The following is a 14,340-nucleotide window of genomic DNA, read 5'->3' as shown; positions in this document are numbered from 1 at the left end:
AATTTATACCGAAACGTATTTGGTATAAAGGATAGTCAAGTACTGATGACTTATATCATCTGATTTATTTTGTAGGGGAAAAAAGTAGTCAGACACACTAAAATATAAGCTCGAAATATAATAATAATAATAATAATAATAATAATAATAATAATAATAATAATAATAATAATAATAATAATAAAAAAATGAAAAATGAGTAAAACATAACTTTTGTTTAAAAAACAACAACAAACAAATCCACACGGAATAAACACATTTTCAATTTTTTTTCTTTTTACAAATTATTTTATACAAAACTTTTAAATCTAACACTTACAGTAGTTTGTGTACATATGTTAAAACAGTGTGAAGTATTTCCCATGAGCTGTGGGTGTGTCTGATGCTCTGTCTACAGCAAGAACATAAATTTTAGATTGAAAAATGCTGGCAGGAGCATATTCTTGTTATGCTTACAGTCACTCTGACATAAATTTGAACACTTAGATTTCTTTCTTTGTTTCAAAAGTTAGAGAGAAAATGAAACCGTTAATTTGCTGCACAAATTWAATAATATAAATATTACAAGTATAAATATCTTTTTTATTTTCAGCTTTTGAGCTTAAGTTAAGTTGCACACTCTTGCACCAAGCAGATAGAGAGAAAGAGAGAGAGACAGAGAGAGAGAGAGGAAGAGACATGCTTTCTGTGTAAATATCACTGATGATCCTCCGTCTGGCACCTTCAGGCCCTGAGCTGTGACAGCAGAACATCTACAGCTGGTGTTTGCATCTCCTGGTTCTTAATTCCTGCTGACTTCACTATGTTTGTGAGTTTACCACATAGCTGCTGCGACTCAGGAATCTAAAAATGATTTTTTTTTTTACTCAAAGAACCAGACAACAAAAATTGAACACACTGTATGGACGATGGTTTATTGGTTTGTTGTGGACTACAGAATATGTGAAAGAACAAAAGAAAATGTACTGAATTCTTCTGCATCATCTTCAAATGTCTGATTGTAAATATATATATATATAGATATAGATATATATAGATAGATATATATAGATATATATATATAGATATATGCACAATTATTCTTTATATAGTATAAAACTAGACTGAAGAACAAAAAAATTAAACATTGCATTGGAATGACTATTTACAACACTTAATCCAGGACACCATCTGAAAGATACAAGTGCATTGTCGCCACCTAGTGGCTAAACCTGCTCATTACGCTTCACATCAGCAGGACGATATATTTCAAAATTAAATCTGAATAACTTTAAATAGACAAAACAAGAAGCTACATTCTTACATCAAGTTCGCTAATATAKAGGAAATATGTCACAAAAATACTAACATTAAAAGTTAGTATTTTTTTGTGTCTTTTTTTAAATCTCAAAGTGTAGTGCAATTGATTTAGTAGAGGACACAAAAAAAAWMTMTWTKYRSWGWRRASAYATAMAWMYYCYYYWWMWYTTYWMRRSRCWYTTTWTWTTKTKTTKYRMAWATAWAAAAAAAAATGTTCACAGTTAATGCCATAACTCTTTCTCAATTTATTAATTACATTACCCAATTCAGGAGTTGTTAAAATTATGTATTTAAGTCAAAGGTATAAATGTAATTCAGAAAATAACTGAGATGCATCTGATTATTGAATWWAAAAAAAWAAAAAAAACACMCCCCACATCCTTCACAAACATAAAATTTTGCMTCCTGCCCCCCATCCACTAGTTTTAAATAAAGGAAAGCATGTGCAATGGTCAGGTACCAAACCCTGTTACCCTGTTCGTGTTAATCTCTTTTTGCAGTTTATTTACCATTTTTATATTCAAGCACAGAGACACGCCTGCTAATCTGTTCAGACAGCATTCGTATATAATGTTTATGTAGTCATTTCACAGATGTCAGTTTATCTTCAAATGAGGATTCCTTTAATCAGCTGTCCTCTGTTAAAGTTCCCAATCAGGACCGGATTGTCTTTTGGGAATAACTSCCAGGCTTTCACTGTGTGGTATTATTACTCCTGGATGTTTTTCACACRTTGCTACATCACAGACTTCAACAGGTTATATAGGRACTTCATGATCTTAACCAACACAAAGAAGCACAGAGCCATGTCRTYGAAGGAAAAGGATTCATAATCTTTTACAATTAAAAATTTGTTTTATTTTTTACCAGCATTTTACTCCCSTACTCCCAAATAAAATCCAGGAAATTTGCATAATTAGTACCCAGAGATCATATGTAGAATATATCATCAGGTACATGAGAGAATGCCGCAGAGTCCCAGCTCGCAGTATGAGGAGAGGACGACWATTAATGAAGTGCTGCACTGAACTGCCCTTTATGGAAAAGTYAGGATGATGCTGCCATTAAATATACTGCTAAGAATTGATGGGTAGATGAAGGTATCTAAATGATGGAGGTACCTGAAACCTGTTAGAGGCAGAAACACAAACTTGAAACTGAGTTAGAAGTTCATCTTCCAGCAGGGCAAAAACCTTAAACCTACAGCCTATTCAGGTGTTAGAATTGCATACATCTTAATATGATTAAGATATTTAGCAAACAATTTGAATTTGAAGATCACAGACCCCGTCGGTCTAATACAATTGATGTTTTGCAAAGGTGAATGAACAATATGTTAGTCTATATGTAAAGCTGGTAGATGCCAGATGCATACGGCTGGCGTGGGTGGAGATGTACACCAACACTTAAGATTTCATRAATCCTTTTCCTTTCCCTCACAATAACACATCACTTTGTTTTAGTTCACCACAAAAAAAAATGACATGAAATATGTCAAAAGTTTCTGGTTGTAATGTAGCAAAATGTGAAAAATGTCTAATTTAAGTTAATACTTTTGCAAGTTGTTAGAGTTGTGTTTGTAAGTGATAGTTCCATCCTCACTCTTTGGCCCATACTGGACCTACACTGCCAGGTCGTCTTGCCGCGCCCGGCTGCTGGTGCCGCTGGTCCTGCTCAGGCGCCGTTTGTCCTTCAGGAAGCCTGAATGCAGCAGCGGCAGTGGCGAGCAGCCGTTGGGAAGCTCTGCAGGCAGCTGTTCGTATCTGATCCTCAGGAAGTCCTCCTCGTCCTCCAGGTTGTCACGACTGTGGTGCCGCTCGGTCGCCAGGTTTGCCGAGTTCTGCTGCAGTGCCATCCTGGTGTTGAACGGGTGGGAGGCGATGGAGGTCATGGGGTTCATGGATCTCTGCGCGGTCAGGCATTGATCGAAATCCGGGGGTGGGGTGCAGGACGCGGAAAGTTGTTGGTGTTTGTTGGATTCCAGCCCCGTGGACACGGCCACTGTCACGGCTTTGTGGTTGTTCTTCTTGTTGCGTACACACTTCTTGATGCTCTTCCAGCCGAGGTGGTAGAGTTCCAACACAGACAGCAAAAGAGACACGCCRGACACCACCAGCATGAAGACGATGAAGATGTTCTTCTCTGTGGGCCGGGACATGTAGCAGTTCACGGCGTTGGGACAAGGCCAGGTTGTGCAGAGGTACATCGCCTTGAGGAATACCCCGTATATGAGATACTGCACCACTATGAAGGTGACCTCCATCACTGTTCGGATCAAGATGCTCAGGATGTAAGTGTGGAGCAGMGCTCCCTTTAGGCGGACACGACCTRTCCCCTCAGCTGCAGTCTCCTTCTGCTGGAGGAACTCCTTCTCCTTATGCAGGTCTTCTCCATCGTCCCCTCTAGCCTCCCTCTCCTCCTGTTCCATCCTCTTCCTCTTCTCCTCCCTGCGCACCGTGTGCATGGCGTGGCCCATGTAGATGAGTGAGGGCGTGGAGACAAACACGATCTGCAACACCCAGTAGCGGATGTGGGCAATTGGGAAGGCGCTGTCGTAGCAGACGTTGGTGCAACCGGGCTGCTGGGTGTCGCACATGAAGTCGCTCTGCTCGTCGCCCCAAGAGGACTCCGCCGCCGTGCCCAGCACCAGGATGCGGAAGATGAACAGGATGGTGAGCCAAACCTTCCCGACCGAAGTGGAGTGCTCCTGGACCTCTTCAAGGAAATTCCCAAGAAGACTCCAGTCTCCCATCTCTGCTCAAAGTCCAAGGACACACCTGGAATGAGGAAKTGGAAAAAATAGAAAATAAAGAAAAATAAAGTTTGCATTCCTGTTGAATAAAATGCCYTGTGTGTCAGATCATGTGTTCAAAAATAGCTTCCCGGGCTGTGAAAAGCTTGAGGACTGGACATGCTGGAATGAAAGCAACCAATTTCCCATGAGAGTGGCGTTGAGKAAGGCTAGGAGTCATTTAACATAACACGCAGTGGCTATAAAAAGCCTACTCACCATTACTAAAACAACAAGTTTTTATGACATAAGAAATGAGAGCATGGTGAAACATTTTCCGGCTTTAATCAAGATCACGATCACAAATGTCTTCAGAGGCTGGTCGTGGTAGAATGTGTTGATAAAACAACCTATTAGCACACTGTTCAAATATGAATAAATAGATGTCTCTTGATTTGATGAGCAGTTCTTGAAATTAATATTTAACTATGTAATTTGGCAACATACAGATAAAAAAGGCTTTGATTTGATTTATAAAATAATACTTAAGGACAACTATTACCTTGAAAGTTATTTTTATGTTTCCTCCTAGTCAAGAGGGCCACATGGCAACTTATGATGGGCCAGATTTGGCCCCAGCGCCTTGAGTTTGACACATATGCATTAGACCATTAATTTGCTGAAAGACTCAAAAACAACCCACTTTGCAGGACACACTAGGTTGTTTATGAAATAACCTGGTAATTTTGAGATATTCAAGATAATTCTTATAAACACTAGAGGCTGCCAATTGAAGCTTTGGCAAATTTTGTCAGGTTGTGGTTTATATGTGACAACAATCTCCTGTATTCTCCATCTGTCTAGGGTTGAAAGACCCAAGACTTTTCTTCCCAACTTGCCTAAATCTCCATCTAGAACAACATGTTTTGGTCTGATGAAGCTACATTTGCACTTGTATTATTTAAAAAGACAAGTTAGACGTAAAACTAACATTGTGTTGTCAGCAGAAGACATGTCCACAGTGAAATACGCTGGTGACAGCATCATGATTTGSTTTTGCTTCTTCTCAGATTGAATTATGTTATTTTTTGTCAACATGGAGATAATGCTCCGATGTGTTTACTTCCTGCTATGGAGACCAGGCACTTATATGGGATGAGCACTTAAGCTGGCCGGTGACTTCTTCATTTGCTTTAGCTAAAGAGTCTTGAGCACTACTTTTAACCACATCAAATGTGAAATTCAAAGAAATTAAATTTYTATTTTTGTGGATATTTGCATCATGGGAGCAGCTGTTTCTCTGTGCTAACAGAGAAACAAGAACCACCACTGCTGGGGTGTGTAGACTTTTTATATCCACTMTAATACTTTTAGTTTAAGGGGAATAACTCAATTTCATTTGTGCACGAGAGACAGGCAGGCAGAGAGAGAGAGAAAGAGAGGCAAAGTCAAGGCTAGAGCGAAGACTCTGTCCTTTGCAGTTGTGACCTGGCCTGAGCTGCAGGCAGGCAGACCACCATTAGTGCCAGCTTTAATGTCCTCTGTGTGTCGAGCCTCCGGCAGATCCGCATCTCGACGCGTCAGTCTGTTTTCTACATCTAACCTCCTAAGCGGTTCGTAAGAACATACCGTCGCTGAAGCACGAGACCCAAACATGGCAATGACGAGCTCTCAGCTGAGAATGACCCTATAAGGCAGCTCAACAGACAGCTTTATTGGTGCCACCGGTAACCTCCGGCCCCCCAYATCATTAAAAGGTTGAGAGGTGACCTCTGACGCCTGYGTGCTGCATGTACGTGTGGCCGMTTGTGGCTTTTACGGTGATGGATGAGCTGCAAGAAAGTAAAAGCTGAGAGGAAGAGTGAAAACACGACTCCCACTTTCAATCACTACCTTACTTGGTGTGGTTATACAAAATGTGTACATTATTGAAAAGCTTTAATGGCGTCTGAAGTGGGAAAACGGTACACAATTTAACATGTAGCAGAGAGTTAATGTTCTCTTTTATTAACTTTTGGATGTGATCCATTAATGGTGATTTCTTTTGGAAGCAACACTTTTGTCCAKGGTTGTTCCTTGAATGAACACAACCGACTTTCCATCTCTTTCACCATCAGCAGTTCCATCATAATAAGTTCAGCTTTTATAGCAGCTGTTTTATCTCCTAAAGATTCTTAACAGCAATCCGACATTTAAAACGAGGCTGATTTATTCGCTAGGAAAATAAAACCCATGGTTGCAGATTTTTGTTCCAAAATGAAAGCTACCACATTTGCTCTATTATTATTCCCATTTTGAAGAATGCGAAAGACAATATAAGGTATATTTATCAGCTGCGTAAGGACCTGTAACAGTTTGAATCTCTTAGCTTTCCCTGCAGCCATGAACACATCACTCACTCCCTGACTGACTGAACCTGCTCTACTGCTCATAAAACCTATTTTCTCCTACTCCATGCTGTTTTCCTGGCAAAATGGTGCGACGTGATCTGGTTCAAAGAGAATCTTCCTCTTCCTGTGGATCTGACCACTTTTTTAACATCTTAACCTCTCCTGCCTTTAAGTGTACATTTAAATTTGTTTGGATCAGACCACTGCTCTCTCACTGGCTTGAGGGTTTTTGGATGAAGGATTCTGGATTTTGATTGGACTAATTGAAAATGCAAAGGGATATTTGGGTTTGGATTAGTGATTAGTGAGCTGGATCTTATCTCAAGGACTCTTCTTCTCTGGTTGYTGCTCTCTCCTAAACCTTGGGCGGCTGCATAAGAACTCCACCTGGRAAAAAAACTCTAAGCTTCCTACTGTGATTTCATCATTTTGGATTAATCCAGTTTTGGTGCTCAAAAACTTTACAAAGATCCACATTTATGAACAGGAAGAGTAACTGAGGAAAACAAAATCTCCTATTCTCACAGTGTGGCAAAGAGCAGCATCACCAAATCTTCTAGACAACCATTAGACACTCTCTACTTGGTAAATGGTTGGASTGCCTGGCATTTTGAACAAATCTATTAAATACCAGTKTATCTTATAGAAATCCTAGTGTGGCCTGTGTGGATAAAGTCTTTCAGCAAGTTAAATGTTTGGCCAAATCAACACAGAAACGGTTCATTTTRAGGATTTTCTTTCACATCAGCCAATAAAGGGTGTCAGTACATTTGGAGGTTGCTGTATATAAAGTAACCTGAGAAAATCAGGAGGAAATAGATCACGGTTATGAAAACATTTGCATAGACATCTAAACTTCAGCCCCGGCCAGGTTTGGCGAACCGGTGCGTAACGTAGGACAGTTTGTTTGGTCTGCCGCTTTGTTTCCTGAACACACCCRCTACCTGCGACACGCTGTGGGGAACTGGCTCCCAGCCTTGCTCGGATGAGGTTGATGATCTTTACTGGAAGTAAATCACAAACAGGCTCGGAGCTGAAGGAAGGGAATGAGATTCCAGCCAGCACAATGGCAGGAGGTCGCACATTAAAACAGCCAACGCTCTTATCAGCTGATACTGACAACAGGCTTCCCTCACCTGGGTGAAGCAAGAAAAACAAAACATCGCCGCATGGAAAAGCATAAATTCAGTTTTGAGATAAACTGCTTGTCCTCTGGGTCAGAAACAAAGGCCTTTGAGGAAAGTAACTTTGTTTTTAAAGAAAAATCTTGACCTACGTTGCAACAACGTGAGACAAAAGGACACTGGAGGATTCTAAATGGTTGTTTCTTTCAAATCATTAATTCATCTTCACCTTTGAAAGGTCTCTAGTTGTGGGTGTTTACTTGAGAAAACACAGAGTTACTACTGTATCTGTTGAGGATAAGMCACAATAGTAATTTAAATAATTACACAAAATAAAAGGTTTCCAGGCACWGTTCTTTCTGGATGCATGGGGTAATAACATGCTTTGCTACTTTGGGGTAGCAGAGTAACAGTGGACTGCCACTCCCTYGCCTGCTGCTGCTGGTGGTCAGATGGTTGTAAGATAGCTATAAGATAGCTCTGTTACCTACAAAACAGAAACATTTGAGTGTTTTGGGAGAAAAAAAACACCCATAAAGCAGCTCATCTGTTAAGCAAACTAACTGCTGGCTGGTTACCAGAGCAGACAGCCTGACTAATTAACCACCTAACAATACCTGTGTGATATTTGTGCAGATCTGTAAAACAAATTCAACACTAGAAAATGTAAACATTTAGCAAGTCTATGCAAATACATTCTTTAAACATCACCATTATATAAGTAACAGTCAATATGTCAGAATATTCCAGCAGTAGTGACAATAACTGCTTTGTTGTTAGATCCAGTTGTCAACTTTTGTTTTACTTTTTTTGTACACAGAATACTACGGAAAAGACTTGTTTTTCTTACACGAGAACATCTAACTTTATTTGCACTGTTCTAATGTTAAATTTAGTCAACGTAGTTATCGCATGACAGTCAAATACTAGAGTGCACTATGTACCCAATGCACAATGATAAAAAAAAATGTACCTGGAATAAGCAGACGATTTACTAGGGAGACCTGTCAGTGTCTTCCTGCCTTGACTGAGCTGTTCTCACTCTCAAAGGAAGCAATCTCAAACAATATAATTTCCGCCGAACAAAAACGTCATGGTTCTAAACTACAACTGACTGGACATGAGAAGGGGCAGAGGTTACAATCAGTCTCTTTCATTATTTTTGTAGTGTTAAAAGCACTTTCTAATTGTCCGTCATACCTGTGCTGCTAGCAATAACCAGGGATTTACTGTGATCCGTCGTGCCCTTTGCCGAGCAGCCTGGCTGGCCTGCATATAATCATCCTTGTCAGGTTTGCTCAGAATCACAGCGAGGCTAATAGAGAAGCAATGAGCTATTTGGTGAGGGGGTGTTCAGAGTGGTAAATTTCTCATATAAAACGGTATTATGCACCTGTGACATATTTCGAAATTAAACTGAAAATAAAGTCAAGGTTGACTGTGAGTTTAAAGAGCCAAATGAACAATAAAAATGAGAAAGCACATGGAATTTCACCTCTTAATTAGTTGGAGGTCAGCTGAAACTCAACTGCGTGTGTCTGAAACTTGTCTGCACCGACACTGAGCTGTTGCGGACTCCGGATCAGAGAGGTGACGAGAGAAAAAAAACAGCTACTACACTAGATCACTAAAGATGCTGCTCATGTAACTCGATGCGATCATAACTGGAGAAACGCCATGTGCCTTTTCCTCCTCGCAAAACAACGATAAATCTTGCAGACTGTTGGACTCTCCTCACTGTTGCCTTAGAGGGCAGTGGCTTGGATTCAGGAATCTGGTAAGCTAGGCAGCTAACAAGGCTGGAGAAATCCTGCAGACAATTTTGTACCACCTTCATGTTATGTTTAGATGACTACCCAGAAAAGCACAGAGCAATGGTTTAAAGTTCTTTCTGACAGGCTGTAACTCTTAATTGGTTTCCAGCACAACTAAGAATAAACTCACCCAATAACTTATAAGTTTGGGCACAAGTGCAAAACAGTAACAAGGCTGATTTTAATGTCTCTGCACCTTTCAGCGCTGATTGACACGCCATGTTTGACAGACCCAGGACCCTCTTAGCAGACTGGAATACATTACTTGCTTTGTGCCATCCTTTTAAACACGCAGGCGTTTAGGTGGCATTGTTTACATTTCCTCGGGTTGTTTAGACTGCAATCAGAGGAGGAAAAGGTGTTTACAATGGATGGTAAATTTAGGTTGTTTTGTTTCAAGCTAGACCTCAGAAAATTGCTCTGATCGAGGCAAAATGTAAGACGACTCAAACTTGTACACTGACAGTAACCGATAAATGCATGTTACATTAAAATCTGATATCGTTTATATCAATTTTGACTTTATGTTCAGTATTGTTCTTTTGAGTCCTTTTCATGGAAGTAATTTTCTGCCAAAATATTGCAAACAAATCAAACATGCTGCACACACACAAAAAAGCACATTTTACAAGGTCTTATTACAAAAGAATCTCTTCTCCCATACAACACATTCTCCTAGCACATAAATGTATATATGATTCTTGAGAATAGGGACAAAATGGGTTTTAATTTTCCCATATTTTTTAAAATTATTTCTCAACCTTATGTTTGCAAATATGACAAATAATGTTTTGGAAATGTAAAGATGCTAAGGTGCAGGCTCCCAGTTGCAACATTTTTTTAAAAAATTACAGTTTTAATCGACCTGACCCAGAACTTTGTCATCGCCATCTGACAAAAAAAATATATAAAATGATTTTTAAAATACCCTATTAGCGATATTTTTACTCATTTTACAGAYAAATGCTTCTCAAGAAACAAAATAAAAATTATTTAAAACAAAAAACAACAAAAAGTCTATCTGACGGAGTTGACACTGCATGACGGAGTTGACACAGAACTGAAGGTGGTGACAAGCTAGTGAGTAAAATGAAAAACTTGATACATATGAAGTAATGCAATTTATGTAAAATACATTAAAATGAATACATTGCACATTTAAGTGAGATTTAACAACAATTTCACTGAAATAGTCAAAAGCTCTGATGGAGTTGACATCTGACGGAGTAGACGAAATGCCAAACTACCTCAATTTGTATGATGTTATGCTGAAGGAGGCCATATTGTAGCTCATCAGGTCCATGAAATCTTTACAGTAAACTAAAATTAAGCTTTTATTTCACAACATTTCATCAAAGTTTTGTAAATTGTCAGTTATGGTGTTGACACATCATGGTTGTGACGAGGAACTTAGGAATAAAACAGAAGAGAAAACTAAAGAATAACATAAGCTGACTAGAGCTAACAAGCCCTTTTAGCAAAGGAAGAGAAAGGAAGAGGTCATGGGCTCCTCAGAAGTTCTGGTGAAAAAAATTATATTTTGTGTATATTTTATTCAAATTTTGTGCTTTATCCACAGGATCTGTTTTGTCCCTATTCTCCAGAATCACTGTAAATATATATAGAGGTGTGCCGATCGATCGGCCACCGATCATAATCGGCCGATTTCCGTGAAAAAGTGTATGATCGGTGATCGCCGATCACAGTCTCTTGTTGCCGATCACACAAACCGATCACCTGCATCTCATTTCGCAGCCTGCCTGTGCAGCTGGTCTCCTCTTTCCTTCACACTGCGCAAACGCGCAGCAACAAATCCTAAGCGATGTGGTGTGGAACTATAACGCACTGAGTGAATGGGGAAGTTTGCGTGTTGCAGGGAAAATTGAAGCACGTGGGGTGAAGCAGGTCAAAAAGCATCATCACGACGAATCTAATATGGCATAAAAACAATGGCATACTTGACGGAGTTTGGCTACATCGAGGCTCACTGCAGTAAAAAAGACGATCAGATAGCAGGTAAAGCAGCGCACAGCTACAAACACTCACCTGGATTAGCATGACGGTCAGAAAGCTAAACAAATAACCCACAAAATTATTTAAGTCTTCGAGCTGCGATGTAAGACGCTGGTTCTGCTCTCKCTGTTGAACCGCTGCTACGCGCTAAAGGTAGTAATATTTCAGACGGAGCCGCTTCTGCTCCACCTGGTAGTGACTCTCACACCGAACCTCTGCTTAAAGCTGCAGCAACTAACCTAAAAAATACATTTTACATACGTATTAAAACTTTCGCTGTTCTAACATGAGACAGATAATCTCTGAAAAAATAATYGATCTCCTCCCTGTTCTGCATAATTACTCCGCTCAGTCAGAAACAGCCAATCAGAACTAGCAGTAATCAGCTAGCCGCCATGCTATCAGGAAGTTTTCATTCAGTAACTCTGGATTGTTTATTGTAATGGAACCTGTATTTGCCTTTGAATGTTAAGTTTTATTCTTGAATCTTTTGGCAATGTTGAGAGGTTTTATTTTGACTTTTTACGTTATTTAGCCTCTTCAGAGCCTTCATATGTTTTCAGTCTGTTAAAGATAGTATTACCGATAGCAGTACAATTTGCACAATGCCTGTTTTGTTTAGTTTTCTTCTTGGAAAAAGTTATTAAAAACAAGTTTTTGTCTAAATTAAGGTGAATTCATGGTTCCTTTTTCCACATAATGTAACCGGTAGTGCTTATGATAAAAAAAAAAWAACAATTATGTGATYGGTATCGGTGATCGGCCCTCAGGGGTGATCGGAATCGGTAGGAAAAAACCTGATCGGCACATCTCTAATAAATACATTTATAAACTAATCTCACTTGAACTCCACACCACACCTCAAACCTTTGTAAAAATTTGTTATTACTGTTATTTTTTTTTTAACTAAAACCATGTGTGCTGATCCAAGACAAACATTTTCAATAGAACACTTTTGTGTAATTTTGTGGAAGTAATGTGGCATTATGCGCTACGTAGCTTAAGGGGAATTAACTAATTTGTAATTCMTAATAAAGCTAAAATCAACATTTTGTTTTATAAGAGGCTGCTGTTTGTGTCTGAATATGATACTTTTTCTCTTAGCAGATTGTAAATACAGTGGGTCTGCCCTCATTTCACCTGCTCACTGATTCTTTTTATGGAGCATATTTAGAATATTTGAAACAAGATGCAGTTTGGGAAAGTGAAGCATAAGTGCAATGCTTCTTGACATGCATGATTTTAGCAGCTAATAGCAATCCAGGAAAATCCAGGAGCGTCATTTATATTCCTTAGCGCTGATTGGCTGTAGCTCAAAGAAATAAGAACCACCGTAGGTATCAGGTTCTGCTGTTGTGCTAAGACAGTTTCCACTCTGCGTACTAACGCACATGAAGGTATATTGGGTGTTTCAACTGTTAAAATAGGCCATTGTACGACTTTGAAGAGGTAGTTTAAAGTATTTTAGCTATATGTAAGCAGCTGTTCTCCCTAACCTCTGCAAATACTGGGCATCCACTGTAGATCCTTATATATTTCCTCTCTTAGCAGTACAAAGCTTAATTTGGAGCTTCAGTGTTGCATGGGATCCTGATTTTTTATTATTATTTTTTTATCTCAGCCACAGCTCCATGAACTTAAAAGGTTTCATTAATCTCACTTGAAACAGACATCAACAGCTCTGTAGGGGATGTGAAATATCCAGACTGTCATTTTCAGGCTTAGACATTGTTTTTTTTTTTTTGTTTTGAGGGACTGACATCATTCTTTTTTAGCTTTGTTTGCAACATACGTTGAAGGATTGTTTTTCGGTCCAAGTTGCATGTAGTACATACGTTAAAGTCCCGTAGTTCTATATTTGAAGCGCGGCTTTAACACTTGCTCAGTTTTAAAAGTACAGCAGCTGTCTGGATGCTGGGCTGCAGGGTGGCGTGTATATCCTTCCCTGGAGGATTACAGTCAACAATGAGCGTGTTTAAGTTTAGCTTGTATTGACTTGGTGAAGCAGTGAGTTGGGGATTGTGTGACCTAGAAAGTTGATCTAACGCAGAATGAGGGGGAGAACACGGTTCCCTGTAATGTGAGTCACCTGTTGCTACCCTGCACACATCCAGGRAGCATCCAGGCTGCCATACATCAGTCAGGCCAGCAGAAGCTAGCGGGCCAACATGCTGCCTGCTACCTTACATGGCTCTACGGCTGTTCATCTGCCCACCGCTTTACACGAAGCCACGGCCTCGTTATGATCTATTGTTTGGCTGTTTATGGCAATACACTGGAACATTTAGAACAGACAGCTGAGAGGTGTTTAATGTGCGGGACGTTTGGATGAACTCGCTCCCAAGAGAAATTTCTTTGTAGCTGCTATTTGTGGAGGGGGAACAAATTAAACGTTTGGCACAATTTCATCCGTTTTTATCTGTTTCACCGTAGTCAGATGTAAAACATTCATCCCTGGCAATGAACACAATTTGTGTGAGTTTGCCAGCCATAAGGTACATTTACACAAATCTTTCCTTTTTGTTTATATTTTTTATATCAGTACTGCACTGGCAGAGGAGGAAGGGGGTTTACGCTGGTGTTATAGTCTTAGCGGTTCCAGTGTAAGTTTTTAAAACACAGTAGAGACATTTCTGAGTCTCACCAAGATTAAAATCGAGCACGGATCTGTTGCTCTCATGACTACTGAATGTATTTTAACCAGAGTGATGATRCATGAACATCCTCTGCTACACTGCAGGTAGACAGTCTGATACACATTCAGTTTAAATGCGATGCACCAGGTCATTACATCGATAAAATTAAAATATCAAAATATGAGCCCTTATGCTTTGTATGTTGCTTAAGTATTTAGCCTGTATTCATCTGTGAAGTTACATGCAAGGTTCAATGTAGCAAAATTATTCATTGTAGTTTACCCTTTTATACTTTTGTGTTACAATTTGATTTTCAAATGAAAATATTAAATA

General features: G+C 39.4%; 1 protein-coding gene across 2 annotated transcripts in view; it reads right to left on the bottom strand.

Annotated features, from left to right (window-relative positions):
* Positions 1–1,529: 1,529 nt before the first annotated feature.
* Positions 1,530–14,340, bottom strand: part of gja5a (gap junction protein, alpha 5a) — a 35,308-nt gene continuing 22,497 nt past the window's right edge. For both annotated transcript variants that reach the window (XM_017310844.1, XM_008401108.2), the window contains exon 2: positions 1,530–4,076. In XM_017310844.1, coding sequence (XP_017166333.1) covers positions 2,921–4,051 — 1,131 coding nt within the window. In that variant the 5' untranslated portion in view covers positions 4,052–4,076 and the 3' untranslated portion in view covers positions 1,530–2,920. The remainder of the gene's footprint in view (positions 4,077–14,340) is intronic.

This window comes from Poecilia reticulata, linkage group LG2 (assembly GCF_000633615.1).
Source record: "Poecilia reticulata strain Guanapo linkage group LG2, Guppy_female_1.0+MT, whole genome shotgun sequence".
NCBI classification, from domain to species: Eukaryota; Metazoa; Chordata; class Actinopteri; order Cyprinodontiformes; family Poeciliidae; genus Poecilia; species Poecilia reticulata.
This window is presented reverse-complemented; position numbering and strand designations above follow the sequence as displayed.